We start from the raw sequence: 25222 nt of genomic DNA on the forward strand, positions 1-25222 counted from the left end.
TCTTCCCAATCCAGGGATCGAACCCAGGTCTCCCACATTGCGGGCACTCTACCATCTGAGCCATCAGGGAAGCCCAATAACTCATCAAAACTGTTTGCACTGTTAAGTGAAAATCAAAATTGGGTGGTTTGAGTTATATGGGTGGGAATCATGATAAATATGCCAATGGAAGTTTCCAGGTTTAGGAATGCATGTGCAAGTGACTCTGGTACACAGATGCTGTGAATACACACACCATAGGGAGGCAGGTGAAGTGGGCTTTAAGATTCCACCTAACATCCTGGAAGTTTTCTTTTCTCTGGAAAACTCCTGCTATATGAATCCATCCTGGTAACACCATCTTCAGGAAGGGAAGCAAAGCCTCCATCAGGGTCCTTGTTTCTGCCTCCATCAACCACAGAACTAGATGCAACAAAACTTAAATCTCATCATGCCACCTCCACCAAGACTGACTTTGCTTCTGTCTGTTCCTACCTTTCTTTCTGAGATAAGTTTAAACAGGGATTGTTATAGGGAATAAGTCCCAAGTAAAACTGACTTCTTAATAGAAGAGCACTTGCCTTAATAAGAAAATGTGACAAAGTCTGAATAAGGAATGATGAAAGTTGCAAAGCAGCACACACCTTTTCCATTTGGTTGTTTCTAATCCTCGGTGCTTCTGAAAACTGAATTTTTGGGCAATGTTACATGGTTCTCTTCCACATCTTCTTCACCAATAGAGCTGGTTGGTATGCAGATATTATTTGAAAGCACAAATATTACCAAAGTTCCCACCTTGGCATATTGATCTAGTTGAAACAAAACAAACCATACCTACTCTATCAAACCCCCAATTACTAATAGGAACAAGCAAAAATGAGTATCTAGATTATTAGATTGATGATTTAAAAGCATATTTCATTATATTCTTAATGAAATAAATTGGCATTAAAAGGTAGGAAAACCAATTACATTTATGTCTTTTTTTTTTACATTTATGTTTTAATAAAGGTAAATAAAAGCCAATTAAAATTTTTTTTTAATTCTAGGGTTATATACTGGGGGGGGGGGGACAGCACAAGAAAGTCAGTTCAGGGGCTTTTTTATGAACAAACGATACTCCTGTCTTCCCCATTAAATGCTTCTAAGCAATTCTGTAAATCAAACTGGTCACACAAGACACTGAAAGGTGACAGTCTCTCGCACTTGTTACTTTTAATTCCCGAGGGGTCAGTAGCTAATATTTTCACTTCTGGGTAAGAGAAAAGGCATTCTGGTCCATTAATTCGCCTACTCGCTCCTGGAGGACATTAACCAACTCTGCTATTACGAAGACATGAGTGTCATCAATGTCCTGAATGATGAACTTCTTCCCGAGGGCATTTGACTCGTCCAAGTACAGCAGAAACTGCTTCATGGCAGGGTCACTGTCGAGATAAAACACGTGATGAGGAGACAAGGACAGCAGAAACTGCTTCGTGGCAGGGTCACTGAGAGATAAAACATGTGACAAGGGGACACCTTGCTGTCTAGGTACACCAGAAATGAAAACTGAGCACAGAGTGTTTAAGGATGATTTTAAAAGTTGTAAAGTGTTCCCCAACCCCTCCCTTCTCTTCTCTGCCCCAAGGGTTGACGATTCACAGATGCAGCTTCATTGAGAACAGTTAGTGGAAGTTTAGAAGAGACTGACGATGAGATTTTAAATAATAATTTGTCAGTGACAAGTGAAGCAAAAAGTAAAAGCAACAGTCACAGCTCTGGCTTTGGGTTAATAGGGACCCAAAGCACGGCCCTGTTGACTGATTTTAAAAATGTCAACGACAATGTATGGCTGGTAAAAATATTCAGGTATTTTTCCGGCTTTAATTCTGAACCTCTTAAGTCTGAACTACCATTCAGAATCTTTAAAGGAAATTCTAACCAAATCTCTTTGAGCAAACTGAGCTCAAAAAAAGAGCTAAATTCAACTATTTGTGATTTTTAGCTTGGAATAAACAGGATAGCCATAAAGCAAAGAGAGAAAATTTTCTGAATTTATAGAATTGTTTTTTATAAAAACCTGAATCACAACAAAGGACATAATATAATATACAATAAAGTGTTTAGCAAAAGATAAATATAAAATTATGTCAAGTTACATACAAATTTTTTTAAATTCTTAGAGAAAACACAATCTTAGAGAAAACATAATCTCACATAATCTTTCGGGTTTTTTGACAGATGTCAACATCAATTACAAAAATGACTAATTCAAAGAGGTCAGTGTAATTTACTGAAAATCATATATATCTTATTGCTTTTAAGTACAAACATAGGTATATGTGAAGCTAACAAGTAATGGATTTCAATTACTAAATGAGTATGGTGCAAGGCATATTAACTATGAATAAAGTCAAGTCTTCCTGAAAAAATGACTGTCTTAATTACTTTCAACAACTTACCTTTAAAAATAATTAAGAATTTACTATGATCTAAAATGATGTTAAAAAATAAGCATGTTTGCCCATGTCAGAAATGACGCAGATTTTAAATTTAGCTCCTAGTATGTTTGTTACTTTAGGTTCACAATACTTAGGTTATATTTATCCACTTAAGTTTGGCAAATTCAGTTAAATTCTATAGTTGCAGTATCAGAATGACCATACTAATGTAGGATATTGATTTGCTCAGAAGTAGTAAATACACTGTCTTAAGTTTTATTCCCTCATTCAATAAAAACTTACTGAGTACCCAACATGTGTCAGTGCTATTGTGGTCTGGGGGATCCAGCAGTGAAACAAACAATAATTCAGAATCCTTTCTATCATGGAGCTTACAGTCTAGTGGTAACACTATGACAAACACACAAAAAGCAAGGAAGTGGAATAAGAAATGGCAGAGACGACAGTGGTGATGTTGGAAGTTTAAATAGGGGCCTCAGGGAAGGCTTTACTGAGCAGGTGGTATCTGAACAAATGTCAGAAGGAGGCATGGAGCGAACCATGGGGTGACGCGACACAGAACTGCCCAGGCAGAGCGAACAGCAAGGTCACAGGGCTGGAGGGGGGCAACCGGTGGGATGGAGCAGCACAAGATGAGGTCAGAGTTTTATCCTGATTCAACTTACAAACTGACTTGACTTTTAAATGTTAAGGATCATACTGACTGCAGGGCTGAGAAAAGACTGGTGGATGGTGGAAGCAAGGCTGGAAGGAGGAAGACCCTTTAGAAGGTGACTGTGGTAATCCAGACAAGACACAACAATCTGGACCTCAGTGGTAAAAGTGAGGTTGGGCAGTGGCTGAGTGCTAGACATAGGCTGAATGTAAAGCCAACGTAACTTGCTGAGACTTGACTCGAGCTTTGAGAGGAATTAAGGAGATGCCAAGACTTTTGGCCTGAGTTAATGGAGAGATGGAGCGGCCTTGCACTGAGATGAGGAGGAACACAGAAGGACAGGTGCGCAGTTAAGATCAGGAGTCCAGTTTCAGGCATATTACCTTTGAGATGTCACCCGCATGAAGCAGCTAAGCAGGAAACTGGATATACAATTCTGGATTTCAGCAGTGAAGTCGAGAATGAGGAGTTAGTCAACACTGTCTAGATGGCATTTACAGCCACGACCAAGGAGTGAGCAGAGCTAGAAAGTCCAGGCAGCAAACCCTGGACACCCCAACCCCAAAAGGTTAGGAAGGAAAGGAGAATCCAGCAAAACAGACTATAAAGTGACCACTGAGGTCGGAAGAAAACCTGAAGGGTACTTGGAAGCTATGGTAACAAAGGATATCCAGGAAGAGGACAATCAACTAGGTCAAATGCTGTTAATAGGAATAGCAAGATAAGGACTAAGAACTGACCACTGGATTCAAAAAGTTACTAGACCTTCACAAGAGCAGTTTCAAGACTATGACAACACAGGAGAGAATGTGACTGGAGTGGTTTTTAGACTGAGAGGACAGAAATCAGAAAAAATGGAACAGAGATGTATCTTCTGAGAAATTCTGCTACAAACAGCAGGAAAATCAAGTGGGAGTTGGAGAAGGATGTGAGAAGCAAGAGTGTCTGTTCCACACCCTCCACCCACCTGGGTCGGGGGCAGTATTATAAGGCAGTAGAGAAAGAAAAGTTGAGAAAGCAGGACAAAAAGAGGAAAACTGTGGAAGAGGTGTCTTTAAATAGGACAGGGAGGCTGGGATCCAGTTCCCAAGAAGGGAGGCTGGCTGGAGACGGGAGGAGACAAGTCATTCACAGTTAGCGTTGGGGGCGGGAAGAGTGTATGGGCCCAGGTTCATGTGATAAAGCCTCCTCGATGTTCTGACTGCTTCCATTTTCTCAGTGAAACAAGAAACAAAGTGACCAACTGAGGTGAGGACAGGGGTGGTTTTTGTGATAAGAGAAGGTGAAATACCACATTTCATTCATTCTAAGAAGATTTTAATTATCTCCCAAACTGGGATAGGTCTTAATTTAATGGCATGAGATTTTTAAGAGAGACACAACATACTGCTAAATTTTAAAACTGATGGACTCTTAATTTGATGAAATATAACAGCTTGACTAGGAAACTGGGAGAACAAATGAACTTAGGAATTTGCAGGTTACATTTATTTAAGTCATGAGTTTAGTAACAGTCATGAATTGGAAGTGAGACCAATCAGTATGCTCTCCAGCCATCTAGAGTTGTGGAAGTAAAGGTTCACAACAGGCGGAGAGCTGGACTGAACCGGACCTGGTGAATGTGACCGAGACAGGGCCGGGGAGCTGAGGGTCTTTAAGAGGACGAGTGAAGTGATCGAAGCGAGGCTGCGGGGCCCGTGCTGGACAGGGAGGAGCGGGGGGTCAACAGGCTGCAGGCCTGGGAGAATCAAAGGAGCCGCCAGGGAGGTCCAAAGGAGCTGTGTGTGTTAGCTGCTCAGTCGTGTCTGACTCTGCAACCCCACACACTGTAGCCCACCAGGCTCCTCTGTCCATGGGATTCTCCAGGCAAGAACACTGAAGTGGGCTTCCATTTCCTTCTCCAAAAGGAACTATAGACCTAGGGTATTAGAGGGTGTGAACTGGAAAGAGGAGGTGATGGTCTGAGGTAGGTGCCTGAAACAGAGGTTTTGAAGAGACCGAAATATTGGTAGGTGTGACAATGCAAATGAATGGCGACAGCAGGACAAGGAAAGCTCATTGGAAAAGGAGGTCAGGGAGCTGAGAGGTCATCAGGGGACTGAAATGACTACACACATGAAATCATTTAAGAATTTGTGGAGCGCTCCTGAAGAGTGACAGATTGCCTTCAAAGAAAAACCTTCAAGGAAAGACTTGGGTGTTTGTAGATGATTATAAGGGAGGATTACTGGGTGGCCTCATCAGATGTGGAACTGGGGGTTTTTCTGGAGGGGGGAGGGAGGATTTCTGGAGGTGGCAATGAGAAAGAAGGTAGATATCCATCCCATTTCTTGGCCCAAAGGTACAAGAGATATAAGAGAAAAAAAGTCAACAGAGCGGGCTCAGGGGAAAGCTAGGTTTTTATTATAACAACAACAAAAAAAAAAGGGAATTGGGGGGGAAGAAGGATGGAAAGTTGAGAGAAGAAACAGGGATCCAGGGGGTTCCTGCTCTCACTAGGTTCTAGAGGCCAAAGTGGAAAGGATGGGGTAGGGGCAAGAGGGAGGTAGAATTAACGTGCTGATAAACAGAGTCATAAGGCAGTGAATGTAAAATGAATGAAGGATGACCTGGAAATGTGTGGCGTTTTGGGTGACTGAGGGCCTAGGAATGAGTCTCAAGGCTGATAATGACATGAAAGAGGAGAGTGAAAAAGTTGGCTTAACAACATTCAGACAACTAAGATCACGGCATCTGGTCCCATCACTGCCTGTGCAGGATGGTAGAGACAACAGGGGCCTTCTAAAAATACAGAGAGGCAATGTGACGGTCACAGATTTAAGCAGATAGTGAGGATGTTAAATTTACACTTGCAGTAACCCCCTACCTTTGGCAGTTACATAGAATAAAAATTTTAAGTAAGAAATTTTTGTAAAGCAACACCATCCTGTATGTTGAAAAATCTCACTGGAGTAAACAATCCTACCAATTATTGATACCCAGTCTGTGAAATATTAAAAAAAGAGTTTAAAGAGTAATTCTAGAAAGAATCTGGCAGTAATGAAGTAGGCTGAACAGGGTTCTTTCAGATCTTACAGAAATGAAAATGGGAAGGCCCACAGGACGGGGAAACAAAGTTTCAGCTTCTCTACAACTTCTGTCCTCCTGCTCAGACCCTTTTTGAAACCTCAGCTGCTGTCTCAAGTGCTCCAAGCCTATAATGTAAAAGGAGGGTGGGTGGGAAGAGGTGGAGAAAGGAAGAGACAGGTGTGGGGAGACAGAAACCACTCCTTGGCTTCAGCGCTCTACACCCAGGCTGCTCCCTCCCGTTCCTGCGAGGAGGGACGTGCCTCTGTCTCTCTCGTGGTGACCCTGATGCCCACTTCACCCTCACGGCCTTTCCTGTCCTGAACTGCCTTAGACCCCACAAGAATCTCAGTATCTTCTACAAAAAGCACACATTCAGAGGCTTCCTAAAAAGATACACTTTAGGTGACAGGGCAGGCAATAGTTTTTTGTTAACCCTTTAAAATAATCTGTGGGTCTAAATGGAACAATGAGGAGAAATAAGGACATTACGAATACTGCTGTCCGAATTGATACGTTATCTTGTTACTGTCTGAGTGCAGTGCACTCACAGATGACACACAATTGACTAGTAACTGTTACTGGCATTAGAGACAGCAAGGGTTAAGGCGTTGTGAAGACTTTCATCTCCAGAAATTTTATAAATAAAGTACATCTACATACTTTCCATTAAATAAAAGTTGAACAAACTGAAGTGCTAGGTGACTCACATCTGTGCTTTTAACCAATAGGTCAATGTTTTCAAAATTTTTGCCATTTGCAGACTACCCCTGCCATTTTAGCCATCTCCTATTACACGTGCATTACATATTACTCAAGTGTTTTTTTTTTAACTGCCTTTAAATCAAATTAACATTTCAGCTTAACTTCAGACCTAGTACAAAATCACCAGTCATCTTGATGTTTTTTTTTCCTCTGATGAATTAAGATGGTCATAGAAAAAATATTTTTGTATATAACTAAATCACTCTGCAGTAAACCTGGAATTAACATTGTAAATCAACTGTACTCCAGTTAAAAAAAACAAAAACTACTCTGATGTAACTTACCAAAAAGGAGGCCTATTGTACAAACCTTTTCTGTACTGAAACTTGAATTCAATCTATCAAGACCCACTCTAGTTCTCACTGTAGTAGTAGAGAAGCTCTAAAGGAACACTAATAATCTGGAATTTAAAGTGAGATTATACCCCTTGATTCAATTTTATTACCAAAATTCTTTCAATAAACAAATATTTACTAAGTAGCTCTCTCTATATATATCCCAGGCATTGTTCTGAGTGCCCAAGAAACTTCAGTGAACGTGGCCTTGCTAAGAATAGAAAGCAAAGGCTCACAAAAGACATTATAAACACCGTGAAAGAATAGGACAGTGGTTAGACTGGTTTGACCTTAGTTCTGATTTGCTTCTCATATAGAATGTAGGTTTGGAAGCCAAAAGTGTAAGGACAAGACTGGCCTAATACTACCTACTTCTCCGGATTCTTTGCTCTCGTGCTGTGAACTGGCTGGAATTTGCACCTGTACTACAAATCTTCCTTGCTGAAGCACCTGCCAAACCAACTGCGATTAAGTATCACACCAGAGGTCTGCTCGAGCACCTGCAATCGGACGCAAACATGAGCTGAGCATATGCAGCTTGCTTCAGTAACTGCTGTGGTTGGCTCCATTCGGGAAACTCTTGGTGTGAGGCTGGCAGTCAACACAAAGGTGGATCCCAACAAACAGGAAGTTTTCACCAACCTCATTTTGACAAAAAAATATGAAAATCTTTAGACTCTGGTATTTGATAAGCGTTGGGAAGAAAGAAACTTATGATATTCATGTACTTTTCAATTTTTCAATTCACTGACAGTTGGGACTAAATGGTCAGTGTTATACACTATTTATTTATTTTTTTAATGTAGATCTGTACTCCAATTCACCTAAGTGCTTCATACATCTATGAATATTATGAGATGATAAACAGAAGTATACAGCTGCTGTTGTATTATGAACAGTCTTCCCTTTGGCATCAAGTATACACATGAGGGGACTGAAGGACTCTTTCGGGTACCACCATCCCAACAGGTGCACCTACTCATGAAGGAAGGGCCACTGGCCCTGGCCATGCCCTTTACGACTCCATTATTGCTTAGGCCTGGAGTCTTCTTGGAAGATCTGGATCTCTGGGAAGACAGCTGCATTTTGAAAAATCGTTCAGGCTACACTTTACGTTTCACCTTGAAGGGAAAAATTAAGTTTGGCAAGGATAGTTGTTGTTGCCTAGTCACTAAGTGGTGTCTGCCTCTTCTGACCCCTTGTCCATGGAATTTTTCAGGCAAGAATATTGGAGTGAGTTGCCATTTTCTACTCCAGGGGATCTTCCTGACCCAGGGATCGAACCTGGGTCTGTTGCGTCTCCCTTACTTGCAGGTGGGTTCTTTACCACTGAGCCACCAGGGAAGCCCCTGGCGCGGAATAGCATCCATCTGAAAAATAACATCTAGTCTTGGTGCAAAACAATTCTCCACCGTGAAACTGATTACCAAACTTCGGCTGATTAAGAGCACTGTGTTAAAATCCTTTTGTATGCACAATTCTGACTTAGTAGATTTGGGGTGAGGTCTGAAAATTTTCATTTCTAACAAGCTCCAGATGGTGCTGGTGCTGCTAGTCTGGGCAATACATGGAAAAACAAGGTGACAGAAGGCCACTAGTGCCCAGGGACAATTTCGAGGCTGATCACAAGCAAACCAGTGGGAGCTCACCCCATCAGGCAAAAAACCCTCAGTTTCTCTTACAAATTTGTGCTCTCTGTTCTTAGGGCTAAAACGGAAAGCCTACCACCAAAACTTTAATAAGTCTCCCAAAGTTTTGCTCTTTAAACTGCTTCCCAGCTATCACTAAAATATATATATGCATGTGTGTAATACAATTCCAACCATCATTCCAAAAGGACTATTTTGGAAACAAACTAAATTATTCCCAGGTTATTCTTGAATAGGTAAAAATGACAAAAAATGGATGTGGGATGGGATTAAAGAGCACAGCAAGGGCAGATGGAGAAGGCAATGGCACCCCATTCAGTACTCTTGCCTGGAAAATCCCACGGACGGAGGAGTCTGGTGGGCTACACTCCATGGTGTTGCTAAGAGTCAGACACGACTGAGCGCCTTCACTTTCACTTTTCACCTTCATGCACTGGAGAAGGAAATGGCAACCCATTCCAGTGTTCTTGCCTGGAGAATCCCAGGGATGGGGGAGCCTGGTGGGCTGCCGTCTATGGGGTCACACAGAGTCGGACATGACTGAAGTGACTTAGCAGCAGCAGCGGCAAGGACAGAAAGACGATGTGATAAAAGAGCCATCACAAATCATGAGGAAAGGAAATAAATGTTGTTGGACAATTATTCAGCTATTTGACTCCCCCCCCAAAAAAGACAGCTAATTTAATATGCCCCTCCTCTCAATAAATTCCAGACAAATGAAATGCAAAGTATCAATCAAAAGAAAAATATGAAAAAAAAAAAAAGAAAAATATGAAGACCCTAGGAGAGAGGTGAATACCGATCAAATCCAGAAGGAAGATTACATTTGGAAGAACTGGAAGAAATAAAAGGGAAAAACAGTTGAAAATGTGTGTGTGGATCCTCTGTGTTAAAAAATAACATTAAAGGACCAACCAGGAAAACGTTTTCATTAGTGACGACAAAGTAGTAAGAAAAATAAAAAACAAAAAGTGGCTCAGAAGTGTTTTCCAAAAGACAACAGCACAGTATGCTTGGAATTCTGAGATCTAGATCCATCCCTTGGCTTTCCCAAGTGAACGTTTCTCTCATTTCTAGCGTTTACTTTCATCACCAAAAAATCTAGTCTCTCATGTTAAAACAGTGAAAGAAACAAGCAGCAGAGTCCCTTAACAAATCCTTCTTCTGTTACCAGCCCATTTCTCTATCCTATTGCTTCCTGGTGGCTCAGACAGTAAAGAGCCTGCCTGCAATGCGGGAGACCTGCGTTCAATCCCTGGGTCGGGAAGATCCCCTGGAGAAGGCAATGGCAACACACTCCAGTATTCTTGCCTGGGAAATCCCATGGAGGGAGGAGCCTGGCGAGCTGCAGTCCATGGGGTTGCAGAGATTCGGACACGACTGAGGGACTTCACTTGTTCATTATCAAGACAAACAGTCTCCACTTCCTTTCCTCCCTTCCCCTTTCTGAAGTATCTATTCCACCTCTTCACTAAATTAGTGGAGCTCTGATTTAAAAAAAAAAAAAGAAAAAAAAATCAATGACGTGCAGTGTGTCTTCATCTTATTCCACCTCTCACCACCACTTAACACAGCCTACCTGCTTTAGTGAAACGTTCCCTTGGGTTCCCTCCTACTTCACTGGCTGTTTTCTTAATTGCCTTTGGTGGTCTCTCCACTCAAGCTAAATCTGCACTATCCATAAAGCAGCCTGCTAGTCATACCTCACTACTAAGCATTTGAAATGCAGCAAGCCTTTGACCTTGCTGAAAGAGTAAGGGAGACATTGGATTTTGAAGTTCTAGTGTGGAAAAAGACTTGATACGATTCTGAAGTGTTAGTGTGAAATTTGAGGATTTTGTACCTGGTCAAATACTTCAGGTATACTGATTTAAATAAATTTCACCTGTTTCATTTTACTTTTCAGTGTGGCTACTAGAAACTTTCAGACTAAATATGTGACTCATGTTATATTTCTACTGGATGGTGCTGCTTGAAATGTCAGAGTATCCGAGGGTTTGGTCTTGCTCCTCCCTGAACGGTGCCACCATAGAAACAGTATCATCATTCATATGATGGCTCACATTAGAGGTAAAGAAATGTAGACAGTAGTATTTTCAGACAATCAGGGCAGGATTCCCAGATGAAACAGAACTGTTTGGTGGGGCAAAGAAAAGCAGACACTGAACAATACTGGTCCCCAGATTTTCAAACTGGGGATAACTGAGCCCCACTTTAACTTTAAGGAGCTAGCTCTGCCCATAGCTTTTAGCTTCTCCTTTGGAATGTGTGCCTAGTTTAAGAAACCTTCAACTGGCTCTCTTGTTTTTTTCTCTTCTTTAAAGACCAAAGTTTGTGTGACTTTGGCAGGCCTTAAAATTCTAGTTAATCCCTGATGATTTGAAAATACAAGCACTGTTCCCCTAAAGAGGATTAAATTAACAAATATGCTACCTGCCACTGACCAAAACTTGTTGGAAATAACGCCAATTACATCAATTCAACAGAGATGCTGAAAACTGGCACTAAGAAAAGACTCAGCAACAAAATTTATCCCACTAGTTATTAAGTGAGAAAAACGAAGTTGAGAAAGCTCAAAGACTTGATTCATTCAGATCTTAAGAACAAAACAACTAAATGGATTTTGCAAACAGCACACATGCAAATCAAGATTCAATGTGCAAAACAAACAGACTCAATGTGTGGATTTAAAACTTAATAAGTATCAAAACTACTAACCATTCTATAAGCACTCCTTTCAAGACGTTGACCATCTTTTCCCAGTCAGAAGGTGCTGATGACTCTAAAAATGCTAACAAAAGCCTAAGGTGACAAAATACAAAGGCATTAACTTCAATATCCTTTGGTGATTCACTTCTGAACAAAGGCAAAAAATTAAATGCCAAGACTAAACATATAAGTCTATGAAAGATATAGAGCTAACATTAGGAAAACATCCTGACATTCTGATCTTTTAACAAAATTCAAACGAGTCTATCTGGGATAGTAACAATGCACAAATCTTATTTGCAAACAAATCCTATCCCCAGTCAATCCTAACGAAAGCCTAATGGGGCCTAACTCCACAGCAATGTGGCCAATCCAGGTTTCAAACACGGTCATTATTCAAAAGATTTCTTTTCCCTACCCGGAAATATGATAAAAGGTAAAACTGTCGGAGACAGGAGTCACAGAACGGTAGCTTCGCAAGGGGTCTTAAAAATTATATGGGGCTCTAACCATCTCGTTTTACAGATGAGAAGGAGCAAAGAGATTTAAGTCGCAGCTACCTGCAGAAAAAGAACAATCTGTGTCTCCGGATCTTGTTGTTACTTTGCCAAATAAAATGTGTACCCCAGTGACCTGTGCTTGAAGGCAAGGAACCCATTCAGCGCACGCCAAATTAACTTACTAAACTTCCACACCTGGGCGCTGGGCAATGATTCCCGCAAAAGAAATGCACAGTTCAAGTGCCGCGGGGCAGCCGCCCGGCCCCGTCAAAAAGAGACAGGACGGAATCCTGTATCCCCGCAACCTGAAAGACAGGTTTCTGGGACTTTCCCCTCTCCTCTTTTTTCCTTGGAAACCCACAGAGCTTCCACGCACCCCAGGCTCCCCTATGGCTCCGAGAGCCGACGCCACGCACCTTCCACCCACGGACCCCTCAGCGCCTCAGCACCGCAGCACCTCAGCACCGCAGCACCGACGATAGAGTGCGCATGCGGCTGCTACGTCATCGCGACCGCGACGGCCTCGCGGGTGAGGCGTGCCGGCGGGGAGGAGGGACGTGGGCGGGGCTTAATGGCGGGGCGGGGCGAGGTGAGGGCGGGGTTACGTGCTGCCCGCCGCCGGTGGAGGGGCGGGTACTGGGAGCTGTGGGCAGGGGCGGGCTCCCCGCGGACTCGCTTCTGCGTGAGCAGCCAGAGGGCTGTGACCGCTTCCGCGCGCCGGCAGGTAAGGAAGGGCGGGTTGGCCTCGTGGGTCGGGGGCGGATGCGGGCCTTGGCGAAGTCGGGCACTGCGGGCCGTGGGGCGGGCGGCGACGCGGCGCTGCCGGGGCGCCCCAGCGAGGGCGCGCGGCCCCTGGCTGACCCGCTGACCCGGCGCTGGGCGTGAGGTGAGGGCCTATCTCCCCGCCTCGGCAGCCCGGCTCTGCTCTCCCGGTCGCCACCCTCATCTTAATTCCAGTCCCCGGCCGCCGAGAGCACCTGCCGGTACTGTCGGCCACAGGAAGGATGGTGAAAATGAGGAGGAAACAAGTCTCCGCAGTTCAGATCGGAACCTTTCAAACCACAGCTTCTATAGCTGTCACGCGAGAGGATGAATAAAATTGAATGCTGATGGGTCCTCCGAGCCCGGAGGAAAGACCCAGAGTTCTAAAATTACTTCCTTCCCCAGATTCGGATCTGTAGTCTAATATTCTGGCCACCTGATGCGAAGAGTCCACTCATTGGAAAAGATCCTGATGCTGAGAAAGACTGGGGGCAGGAGGAGAAGGGGATCAGAGGATGAGATGGTTAGATAGCATCACCCGACCTAAAGGATATGAACTTGAGCAAACTCCGGGAGACAGTGGAAGACAGAAGAAAGAGCCTGGCGTGCTGCAGTCCATGGGGTCACAAAGAGAGTATTGGAGCTCTTTCTCTAATTGTTTTTTTACCAGTCGAGAAATAAGGTTTCTTGCTTTCTGTTACTTAGGTGAAATCGTACTTCTCCAACTGTGTGTTTGTGTGATTTAGGAACCTAGCTCTTTCATTTATTTCCCTCTTTCTTTGCTTCAAATCTTTCCTGTCCGGTTGGTTTCCATGCTGTTGTGCATGCTCACTCCTTCCCCCTCTCTAATCTGCCTCAAGTCTAGTCGTTCCTAAATATATTCTTTCTTTTTTTTTCCTTCTTGAATGCATTCTCCTCTTTCACTGTCTCATCGGTTCCATCACATCAAACCTCCATTCTTGTGCTCCGGGTGGTGGCCAGATGCCTGCACATTAATGACCTGTGAGAACTCTAAAGAATGCCTCCCAACCTGAATTACATCTCACTTCACCTTCACTTCAAAATCTGTTTTTCTTTCCATGTTTTTCCAAATCATCCAGATTTAAAATCTCCATTTTTTTTTATTCAATAAACATTTTGTGCTGTATATGTCAGACCCTATTGTAGACATTGAACTTACAGTGGTTAGCTAGCAACAAATTACAGCCTGGGAAAAGGACACTAAAAATCAGATAACTAGAAGGTTAACTGATATGGTGTGATAAAGAAGGACTGGAAGGGCGTCTTTTGTTAAGAAGTCATCAAAAATGGCCTTCAGTTTAAACAGATTTCTGAATAAAAAAGTAATTTCTACACACCAGCAATAACTGGGAATTTTAATAATAAAAAGATGCTATTCATAACAGTATTGAAAACTGAAGGTAACTGGAAATAGATCAAACTAAAGGTGATCGTCCTTTAAGGAGAAAATTATAATGCTCTATTGAAACACATAAAAGAAGACCCAAGTAAATGCAGCTATATACCATATTCATTGGAGAAGGAAATGGCAACCCATTCCAGTATTCTTGGCCTGGAGAATTCTATGGACAAAGGAGCTTGGCGGGGTACAGTCCATGGGGTTGCAAAGAGTCAGACACAACTGAGTGAGTATCACTCACTCACCATATTCATGGGGTAGGAAGACTCAGCATCATAAAGATGTCCATTTTCTCCAAATCTACAGATTTGTTGAAATTCCAATTAAATTTGGAATATGATTTTTCATGGAGCCTGATATGTTGAACCTAACATGTCTATGAAAAGACAGAGCACCCGGAATTCCTAACTCAATTTTGAAGAAAAAGTCTCTGCCTTCTAGGTATCAAAACAATATAAAGCCATAATAATCAAGACTTCTGGCTTAATTACTGGTCTTGATTTAGGGACAGGAAAGTACACCCATGGAACAGAAGAGAGAGCTTAGAAACATGCTCATTTACACACGAAAGTATACCACCAAGTAGTAGTATAAAAGCACAGTGTATTCAGGAAACGGTGCTGAGCTATGTGGTATCCATATAGATTGAAGACAACATTGGATTCCTACTTCACATCATTCACAACAGTAATTTTCAAATAGACTGAAGACCTAAGTGTGAAAAACACACCTGAAAAATATTTAGAAAAAAATATAGGAGGCTATGTTGTTTCTGGGAAAGATTTCTTTTTTGTTTCTTTGAGATAAATACATGTAACATAAAATTTACCATTTTAACCACATATAGTGTACAATTCAGGGATATTCATGTTATCATGCCTCCATTACTACTTCTTGTCTTCAGAAGCAGAATAACTTTGGCCACCTCATGCGAAGAGTTGACTCATTGGAAAAGACTCTGATGCTGGGAGGGGTTGGGGGCAGGAGGAGAAGGGGACGACAGAGAATGAGATGGTTGGATGGCATCACCGACTCTATGGACATGAGTTTGAGTAAACTCCGGGAGTTGGTGATGGACAGGGAGGCCTGGCGTGTTGCGATTCATGGTGTTGCAAAGGGTCAGACACGACTGAGCGACTGAACTGATCTGAACTAGTTAGCAATCGAACCCGAGTCTCTTATGTCTCCTACATTGGCAGGCAAGTTCTTTACCACTAGCACCACCTGCAAAGCCCCAAGCTTTATTACAAAACTGCGTTAATCAGTACTGTGTGATTTTACAGCTTCCCTGGTGACTTAGACGGTAAAGTGTCTGTCCACAACGCGGGAGACCCAGGTTCGATCCTTGGGTTGGGAAGGTCCCCTGGAGAAGGAAATGGCAACCCACTCCAGTACTCTTGCCTGGAAAATTCCATGTACTGAGGAGCCTGGTAGGCTACAGTCCATGGGGTCGCAAAGAGTCGGACACGATTGAGCGACTTCACTTCACACAAATAGATCAATGGAATGCAATGTAATACAGAAATAGGCCCATACTTATTTAATCAACTGATTTTCAACCAAGGCACAAAGTCAATTCAATGAGGATTGAGAAATGTTTCCAACAAATGATGCTGGGACTATTGGCTATTCATATAGAGGGGAAAAAAATGAACTTCAACTCCTGTCTCACCCAAATCAAAAAATTAATTTGAGATGGATCATAGGCCTTAATGTAAAAGTGAAAACCAAAAGGCCTTTTAGACAAACTCATAGAATATTTGTGACTTTCAGGTAGGCAACAAAAATTTCTTAGATAGGACATAGGATGCAACAACCATAAAAGAAAAAAAAATTTGGTTAAAGAGATGTTATGAAAATTAAATTTCTGTTCATCAGAAGGTACCTTTATAAAAATGAATAGGCAAGTCACAAACTGGAATATACTTTACATACATATGCATACATACATATGTGTGTGTTTATCTATGTGTCTATATACGCACACTGAGGAAGCCTTGCCATGGAGGTGTATTTTTTTGTTGTTGTTTGTTTGTAAGTTTAAAGGATTGGAAACAAAGTTTGGGTGGGATGCCAAAGGAAAGTGACTATGGTGCATCCAAGTCACTGGCAAGGAAGCCCTGTGTTCTGTAACATGGAGACTCAGAGGGGCCATCTTTTAAGATGTGGGCAGGTGCAGAAGTGGTACAGAGGGGTCACAAACTTTTCCTTTTTACAAATTAAGTGATTCACATTTAAAAAAAAAAGGTTGGTTAAGATTAACTTTGGTTTCTGGTCTACAATGTGGCTTTCTCTTTAATTAGAATATCCCATGGACTGGAAAAGACAAGAAAGCCCACTGATTCCTTCACAGTGTTTTGCATAGTCTGTCTGGGAAACGTTGCACTATTCTCTCTCCTCCCTTGTCTATCATTGTCTGTACTCAGTGGAATTCTTTAGCACTCTTTGGCAAGACCTGCTAGATGAGTTCCGATTTTTTCCTACAATTTGTCCTCAGACCAGCTATTCTCAACTTCTACAAGAGAGTGGGATGGGGAGGGGTGGGGAGGAACGAGTTTCTGTACATATAGTTGTCTCTATCAGTGTTACTATACATTTTGTTTTTTTAAATTACCGTTTCCTGACTCTACTGTAATTGCACCAAACGCCTGTGTCATTCTTAGAGAAGGTGTTATTGTTACAATACCCATCAGTGATAGAACAACTGTCTCATTATGGATTTCTTTCTCAGCAGAACCTTCCGTTTCCCATATACTGTATGTTATATGGAGGTCATTACTTAAGTGGTCTCTGAGTCCCACTGCCCACCTTAGGGTGGAACCAAATGTTGCTTTCCAAAGTGCAGCTCAACATGGAAACTGGTGTCCAAATCTGTTGTTCAGTCACTCAGTTGTGTCCAACTCTTTGCAACCCCATGAACTGCAGCACACGAGGCATCCTTGTCCTTCACTGTCTCCTGGAGTGTTCTCAGACTCGTGTCCGTTGAGTCAGTGATGCCATCCAACCATCTCATCCTCTGTCACCCACTTCTCCTCTTGCCCTCAATCTTTCACAGCATCAGGGTCTTTTCCAGTAAGTTGGCTCTTCACATCAGGTGGCCAAAGTATTGGAGCTTTAGCTTCAGCATCAGTCCTTTCAATGAAAATTCAGGGTGATTTCCTTTAGGATTGACTGATTTGATCTCCTTGCAGACCAAGGGACTCTCAGGAGTCTTCTCTAGCACCACAGTTCAAAAGCATCAGTTCTTCAGCACTCAGCTTTCTTTATGGTTCGACTCTCACATCCATACATGAGTATTGGAAAAACCATAGCTTTGAGTAGATGGATGTTTGTCTGCAAAGTGATGTCTCTGCTTTTTAATATGCTGTCTAGGTTTGTCATAGCTTTCCTAATAAGGAGCAAATGTCTTTTTAATTTCATGGTTGCAGTCACTATCTGCAGTGATTTTGGAGCCCAAGAAAATCTGGTACTCTTTCCACTTTTTCCCCTTCTGTTTGCCATGAAGTGGTGGGACTGGGTGCCATGATCTTAGTTTTTTGAATGTTGGGTTTTAAGGCACTTTTTCACTCCCCTCTTTCACCTTCATCATCAAGAGGCTCTTTAGTTTCTCTTCACTTTCTTCCATTAAAGTCATATCATTTGCATATCTGAGGTTGTTGATATTTCTCCCTGCAATCTTCATTCCAGTTTGTGAGTCACCTTAGCCCAGCATTTCGCATGGTATACTCTGCATATAAGTTAAATAAGCAGGGTGACGTACTTGCTTATTTAACCCTTTTAAAATAGCCTTGACGTACCTTTCCCAGTTTTGATGAAGTCAAGTGGGCCTTAGGAAACATTATTAAAAACAAAGCTTATGGAGGTGATGAAATTCCAGCTGAGCTATTTAAAATCCTGAAAGATGATGCTTTTAAAGTGCTGCAGTGAATATGCCAGCAAATTTGGAAAACTCAGCAGTGGCCACAAGACTGGTAAAGATCAATTTTCATTCCAGTCCCAAAGAAGGGCAATGCCAAAGAATATTCAGACTACCATACAATTGCACTCATTTCACATGCTAGCAAGTTGATGCTCAAAATCCTTCAAGCTAGGCTTCAGCAGTATGTGAACTGAGAACGTCCAGATGTACAAGGTGGATTTAGAAAAGGCAGAGGAACCAGAGATCAAATTGCTAACATCCACTGGATCATAGAAAAAGCAAAGAAGTTAAAAAAAAAAAAAAGAAATCTGCTTCATTGACTACACCAAAGCCTTTGACTATGTGGATCACAACAAATTGTGGAAAATTCCTAAAGAGATGGGAATACCAGACCACCTGACCTGTCTCCTGAGAAGCCTGTATGCATGACAAGAAGCGACAGTTAGAACCGGAGCTGCGTGTCTGAATCTGGGGCACAGTTTATTCACGAGGACCCAGTGGCTCCCCACAGGCAGTGTATGCTGTCTCTGGCAGCTGTCCTTTTCCCTTCACCTACAGCTGTACTGCATGATGCAGCCCCTTTTATTAATCCCGGGAAGAGTGGCTGTCACGGCACAGTGGCAGAAATTATCGTTACTGCTCAAAACATCCCATAGTCCTGGGGGGCGAGGAGGGCATGGGTTTTCCAAAGCTTCGCCTTCTGACTTTCTACCCCCCAGTATAGCGGATCACTGCTTAGATGCCAGTTTGGCTTCTGGTTGTATCAGCATGCTTAGCAAGCTCTGCTGTGTGTTTCTATCAGCCCGTTCCCAGAAGTGGTACCTGGCATTTATGCCATTATTTTCTAGGTCTGATTTGTGCGTTGACTCAAAGTGTCATTTGTCTCCTAGGCTGCTTTCTTCACTTGTCCCTTCTTCCTGAAATAGTAGCCCTGTTAATCCATCTATCTGCATTAATGGTCCCTTTTCTTCTCCATGACCGTATTCCTTGGTGGCCGTTCCTCTGTGACTCATCCCCTTTAGCCAGCCCCCAGGTCCGTCAGTATCTCTCTCTTCTCTTAGGTTTTGGCCGGTGTTGCTCAAGTCATCGGTGTTGGTTCAGTTGGGAGAGATTGGTTGGGTGCAGTTTGGGTGAAGGGTATTTTCCCAAAAGTATTAGGTGCCCCAGATCACATAGGGTGGTGCCAAGATTCAGGGTGGTTTCTGTGGTCCGTCAGGCCTCCTATAACATTCCACATCTTCTGTGGGTTTGAGCATGGCTAAACTGTCTTACTTTCCTGGTGGCTCAGACTTAAAAGCGTCTGCCTACACTGCGGGAGACCCGCGTTCAATCCCTGGGTTGGGAAGTCTCCTGGAGAGGGAAATGGCAACGCACTCCAGTATTCTTGCCTGGAAAATCCCATGGACGGAGGAGCCTGGTAGGCTATGCAGTCCATGGGGTTGCAAAGAGTCGGACATGACTGAGTGACTTCACTTTCACTTTCACACTAATTCTGATCAGGGGTTAGCAGAGGCAGGAGGTAACCTTGAGGATGGGGCCCACCTGCGAAAAGAAGGCTGGTATGTGTGAGGGCAATACTTTGGCCACCTGATGCGAAGAGCTGACTCATTGGAAAAGACCCTGATGCTGGGAAAGATTGAGGGCAGGAGGAGAAGGGGACAACAGAGGATGAGATGGTTGGATGGCGTCATTGACTTGATGGACATGAGTTTGGGTGGACTTTGGGAGTTGGTGATGGACAGGGAGGCCTGGCGTGCTGTGGTTCATGGGGTCGCAAAGAATCGGACATGACTGAGCGACTGTCTGAACTGAACTGATGTGTGAGAGCAAAGCATGACAGGAAGCACAAGTGGCAGACAGCACTTCACGTTATAACCCGGGCTCTGCAGGGATTGTCACCATCCAGTCCTCTTGACATACACCTGTTGACACACACCGACGACAAGCTCCCCCTAGCCAATTGTGGGGCAATTGCTCCAAAAAATTCGACCTTAGTCTGGGCCCTATGTAGTACCATACATTATGAAAATGGTGTACTAAAGGCTAAATCTAAATTAGAGAGTGACAGAAATGGGTGCTTCAGTTCCAGAGTAGTGTAATTATAGCGAAAGGGTAAAGCAACTTGATCTTGACCGTCAGAACTAGCTTCCAGGATCAGATAAGATAACTTTGTTCCAGCAACAGAACAGTCCTTATCTTAATATTAGGAGCCATCCTGTTTGTTCTTCCTGTTTCTTCTAAAGAGGACGTGAAGGTCTGTTAAGGGCTTTCAGCAGCAGCTTTCCCTTTCATTGTGTTGATGGCCAGGAGGGATCACTCCTTCACTTGAATGAATCCAAGGCTTAACATCTTCAAGTTTAGCAGAAGAATTAGTGCTAGCAAAACCTGATGAGGCTCCAGCCACTGGGTGGGGATTGGTTTTCTAGGAGTACTTCTTTCCAGGTTTTTCGGTTGGGGGACATCTGTATGGTATACTTCATCCTGCTTTGGTGAGAGTGATAACTTCTGTGTTTTTGGAGGAAGTACCTGGTACTAGATTTTCTGCCTGTAAGACTTCTTGTAAGGTCACTACCTGCATATCCGCTTTATAACTTCTGTAGTTCATGAAACTGCTCCTATTGGTGAAGTGTCTAACAGACTCCCATTGGAGTATTTAAAAATAATGTGGGGAAAAAAAATAATGTGGAATTAAAATAGAGGCAAAAATACCTAAAAAGATAGACCTTGGATTGGATTTAAAGCATTCTTATTTGGGAGAATTTTTGTATTGCTTAAGTTTATGTAGCATGTTAAAAATGTAGTTATTTTTTAAATGAATAGAAATAAATGATACAATTTTAAACCAGTTAAAAAGTAATAAAGAAAACTTGATTTATCCCACGTACAATACATGTAAATGGATTAAACTTATATGTTAAAAGATTTTGGAATTAAATATATATGATATCAAGATTATGAGCATGATTGGGGAAAATGATAGTTAAGCACATGTTAAAACTGGTAAGGAAATATTAATATCTTATGAAATAGAACTTAAAGCAATAAATATTAGTAGGGACAAAGAGGGATCAGATATGATGATGAAAGGGACAGGGTACTAAGGTTTTAATGGTCGTAAGTTTTTATACACCTAATGACATGTCTTTTCACATCATGACCAAAATATGACAGTATTTGTTTGGCATACTGGCGAGGGGATTCTATAGTAGAAGGTAAGACCCATGAGGGCAGGTATATATTCATTACTGTATCTCCAGTACTTAAAACAGTTCCTGGTTTATTGGTGCCCAAGTATTTGTTGAATGAATAAATAATTTAAAGAAATAATGGATAAGTCTAAGGGGAATCTGATAAATCAAGAAGCCAGTATGAGAATTTTGAAAAACCTCTCTGAGGTACTAGAAGGTCATGCAGATAAAATTTAGTAAGGCCATAGAAACTTTTTAACAACAAAATTCATGAGCTTGCTATAATAGATATACTAAATTTTGCCCATAACAAAGAATAAGTTTATATGATGCTTTTATAAGTATTGGTTGCAATTAGGTGGCAAAGCAAATCTTCGTAATTCCAAAGAATCTATGCCGTCTAGCAGAGTGAAGAGACAATCTTTAGAAATTTCGTGTTTAAAGACTGGAAACAGAACTAAACAATCCAGGTCAGATTTGGAGAAGGAAATGGCAACCCACTCCAGTGTTCTTGCCTAGAGAATTTCATGGACAGAGGAGTCTGGCAGGCCATGGTCCATGGGGTCGCAGAGAGTTGGACAAGACTGAAGGGTCTAAACACACACAGTAGAAATGTCAGGACTTGTGAAATTGAAGTAAAGCAAAACTAGAGGGGAATTTATGGTCTTAAATGCACTTATGAGACAGCAAGAAATACTCATAGTATGTTAAGTTTTGTTGAAGAAGTTAAGAAAAGGACAGGGTAAATCCAAAGAAAGAAAGAAGATAGTGAAGAGCAGAAATAGAAAACAAAATAAAACAGAGATGCTCAGCAAAACCAATAGATGAAGAAAATTAATAAATAAAATTTTCTATTAATAAATTTTTAGAAGACAACTGAAAAGTAAAAAAGAAGAAACCCAAATAATGCTAGGAACAAAAAAAGCAATTTTAGGGATAAAAAGATCATAGAAATAAGCAGGAATAGCTTTATGTTCATGATTTTGAAAACCTAAATCCCCACTTTCTTGAAAAATAGATATTATCAAGACTAATTCAATAAAAAAAATCTAAATTAGTAGTTATAGAAATGAAGTGACTCTAAAAAAGAGGCACATTAGCAACCTAATATTGACCTTGGTTAGACCCTAATTCTAGTAGTCTAGTGGTGCAAAACCAAAGTTTATGAAATAATTAAAACATTCATTGGACTTTTGATGATACTAAGGAATTTTTTTGGAGAGGGGAATAATGACGGTTAATTTTCTCAGCAGTAGCATACTATAGTATTTAAGGGTTAAATATGACATGACATCATGGAATTGCTTCAGAATAATTGAGTGTTACGGTGGTGGAGTGAATGTGGGTTACAGATGGCACTGTTCAATACTATAGCCACTAGCCATATGTGGGTAATTAAAATTTAAAAGGTGAAATGACAGTTCCTCAATCATTAGCATATTTTCACATTAGCAGTAGGAAATCTCCATCATGCAGAAGTTCTTTTGGATAGCGCAGGCATAGAGGAAAAAAGGTTGACCTTGTGTTGGTAAGTTTTGAGGCTGAGTGATGAGGGGTTCATTTTATTATTCTCTCTGCATTTGTATACATTCGAAATTTTCCATGAAATGAGGAGACAAAGAAAAACCATGCATGACCTTTGTGGAGAAAATTACAAAAGATCTAAAAGAAGAATTGAAGATATACTTTTCATGAATGGAGAGACTCCATATGATATCAGTTCAGTTCAGTTCATTCGTTCAGTTGTGTCCGACTCCTTGCGACCCCATCGACTGCAGCACGCCCGCCAGGCCCCCAAGCCCCCTGTCCATCACCAGCTCCCGGAATTTACCCAAACTCATGTCCATCGAGTCGGTGATGCCATCCAACCATCTCATCCTCCGTCATCCCCTTCTCCTCCTGCCCTCAATCTTTCCCAGCATCAAGGTCTTTTCAAATGAGTCAGCTCTTTGCATCAGGTGGTCAAAGTATTGGAGTTTCAGCTTCAGCATCAGTCCTTCCAATGAATGTTCAGGACTGATGTCCTTTAGGATGGACTGGTTGGATCTCCTTGCAGTCCAAGGGACTCTCAAGAGTCTTCTCCAACACCACAGTTCAAAAGCATCACTGCTCCCAAGTTAAGTCTGTAAATTCAATTCATTTCCATAAAAATCCCAATAGACAAGATAATTGTGAAAAGAATGGGGGCGAGGTGCTTACTAGAAACTATCAAGGCTTATTTTAAAGGTATAGAAATTAAGAAAGGCATTGTATCGCTGATGCAGAGTTAGACAAATATACCAGTGGAACAAAACTTTCCAGAAATGGACCCTAGGTGGATTAGACCTCGGTGTAGGGAGGAGTCATTTCTAATCAGTGCGGAAACTATGTTTTGGTAATAAATGGTCTTGGGATATTTGGGAATATGGTAATTTGACTTTGGACATGGGTGTTTGTGGTGCTTCTGAGTGGAAATGTGAATTAGGCAGCTGAATATGTGTGTGAGGCTTAGCAGAGAGACTTGAATTAGTTATAGAAGTTTGGGAATCATAAGCTTACAGGTAAAACTTTTTGATGAAAGCACTGAAATTACTTAGCACGGGAAGATAGCATGAGGGAAAAAGAGGACCGTAGGTGGAACCCACTGCAGCACTAAGGGTTAAGGACTGGGTGGTGGTGCTGGTGGTAGAGAACCCGCCTGCCGGTGCTGGAGATGTAAGAGCCTCAGGTTCGATCCCTGGGTTGGGAAGATCCCCTGGAGGAGGGCATGGCAACCCACTCCAGTGTTCTTGCCTGGAGAATCCCAAGAACAGAGGGGCCTGGTGGGCTGCAGTCCATGGGGTCGCAAAGAGTCGGACACGACTGAAGCGATGTAGCATGCATGCACACACAGAGGCAGCAGAGCCAGCTGTAAGCTCATTGAGGGCACATCTCAGGTTTCCATCCTGGCAGGTGGTAGGTGCTCAGTAAGTTTTTGTCAAGTGAGTAATGGGATGGAGCGGCCAGAAATATGAGAATCAGACGAGAAGACCCGGTGTCCCAGTAGCTAGAGGAGAGAGGGAGAGGGCAGTCAAATGCTTCAGACAAAGACTGGAAGATCATGACTGAAAAGTGACTTTTGCAGCAAAGATGTCACTCACTGGTGACCATGGGAAGGGCTACCCTAGTGTTGCAGGAAGACACACTGGGGAAAGAATCTTAAGAAGTGCAGGTGACAGATGTGCAGTTGGTAAGAGAAGTGGTAGCGGATTGGAGGTCGGGTCGTGGCTTGGCAGAGTATGTGAATGTTTAGAGCAGTCATTGTGGGGATGAAGAACTTCCACCACTCGAGGAGGTAAGAGAAGTGGTGGAGGGCACTGGGTAGACTGGGGGTTTACTTCCTCCCCCCCCCCCAGGTATTTGTTCATTTTTGTGTTTTGATGGGAGAACACTGGACATCCAGTATTTCGAGGGAAGGAGCAGAGGAGCTGAAGAGTGTGTGAAGATAAAGCAGAGAAAGCTAATGAATGGATCAAGGTCCCTGTGGAAGTGAAAGAGATGAGAACATAGATGGTACATTTCCCTGAGAAAGGATGAGACCTTTTCCTCAGAAATAGGAAAAAGTCCTATTTGATAAAAGTCCATTTGGAGTCTGGAAAAGGTGATGCAGGTAAAGACATGAAAACCAGCCAGGGTAGATTTCCTGTGATGCTATGAAGCTTAGGCTTGGGGGTGCCTTAACCACATGGGCACTTTTCAGTACTCAGAATTAGTAGGAGCTGTCATGTCTTAGGGAGGGAGGAACATCAGAGTATAATCCCGAGGCATTTCTTTGTAAGCCCTTCTGACAGATTACCTAATGAAACCCCAGAA

The 25222-nt window shown here is 42.3% G+C and overlaps 2 protein-coding genes across 4 annotated transcripts in view; one reads left to right on the plus strand and one right to left on the minus strand.

Annotated features, from left to right (window-relative positions):
* Positions 1 to 1000: 1000 nt before the first annotated feature.
* GTF2H5 (general transcription factor IIH subunit 5) lies at positions 1001 to 12595 on the minus strand. The gene is made up of 3 exons (XM_065927747.1): positions 12519 to 12595; positions 11612 to 11695; positions 1001 to 1406 (listed from the first exon to the last, which is right to left on the minus strand). Exons 2-3 carry the CDS (start codon positions 11644 to 11646, stop codon positions 1226 to 1228), a joined length of 216 nt encoding a protein of 71 aa, XP_065783819.1. The 5' UTR covers positions 11647 to 11695; positions 12519 to 12595; the 3' UTR covers positions 1001 to 1225.
* Positions 12596 to 12731: 136 nt separating this feature from the next.
* The window catches only part of SERAC1 (serine active site containing 1), a 55664-nt gene continuing 43173 nt past the window's right edge, over positions 12732 to 25222 (plus strand). The window contains exon 1 of one of the 3 annotated variants that reach the window (XM_065931050.1): positions 12732 to 12826. The gene's annotated coding sequence lies outside the window, so the exon portion shown is untranslated. Of the gene's footprint in view, positions 12827 to 24898; positions 25020 to 25222 lie in introns of those variants that run through there. The other 2 variants (XM_065931052.1, XM_065931051.1) reach the window with 2 other exon arrangements.

The sequence above is a fragment of the Muntiacus reevesi genome, chromosome 3 (genome assembly GCF_963930625.1).
Source record: "Muntiacus reevesi chromosome 3, mMunRee1.1, whole genome shotgun sequence".
NCBI classification, from domain to species: Eukaryota; Metazoa; Chordata; class Mammalia; order Artiodactyla; family Cervidae; genus Muntiacus; species Muntiacus reevesi.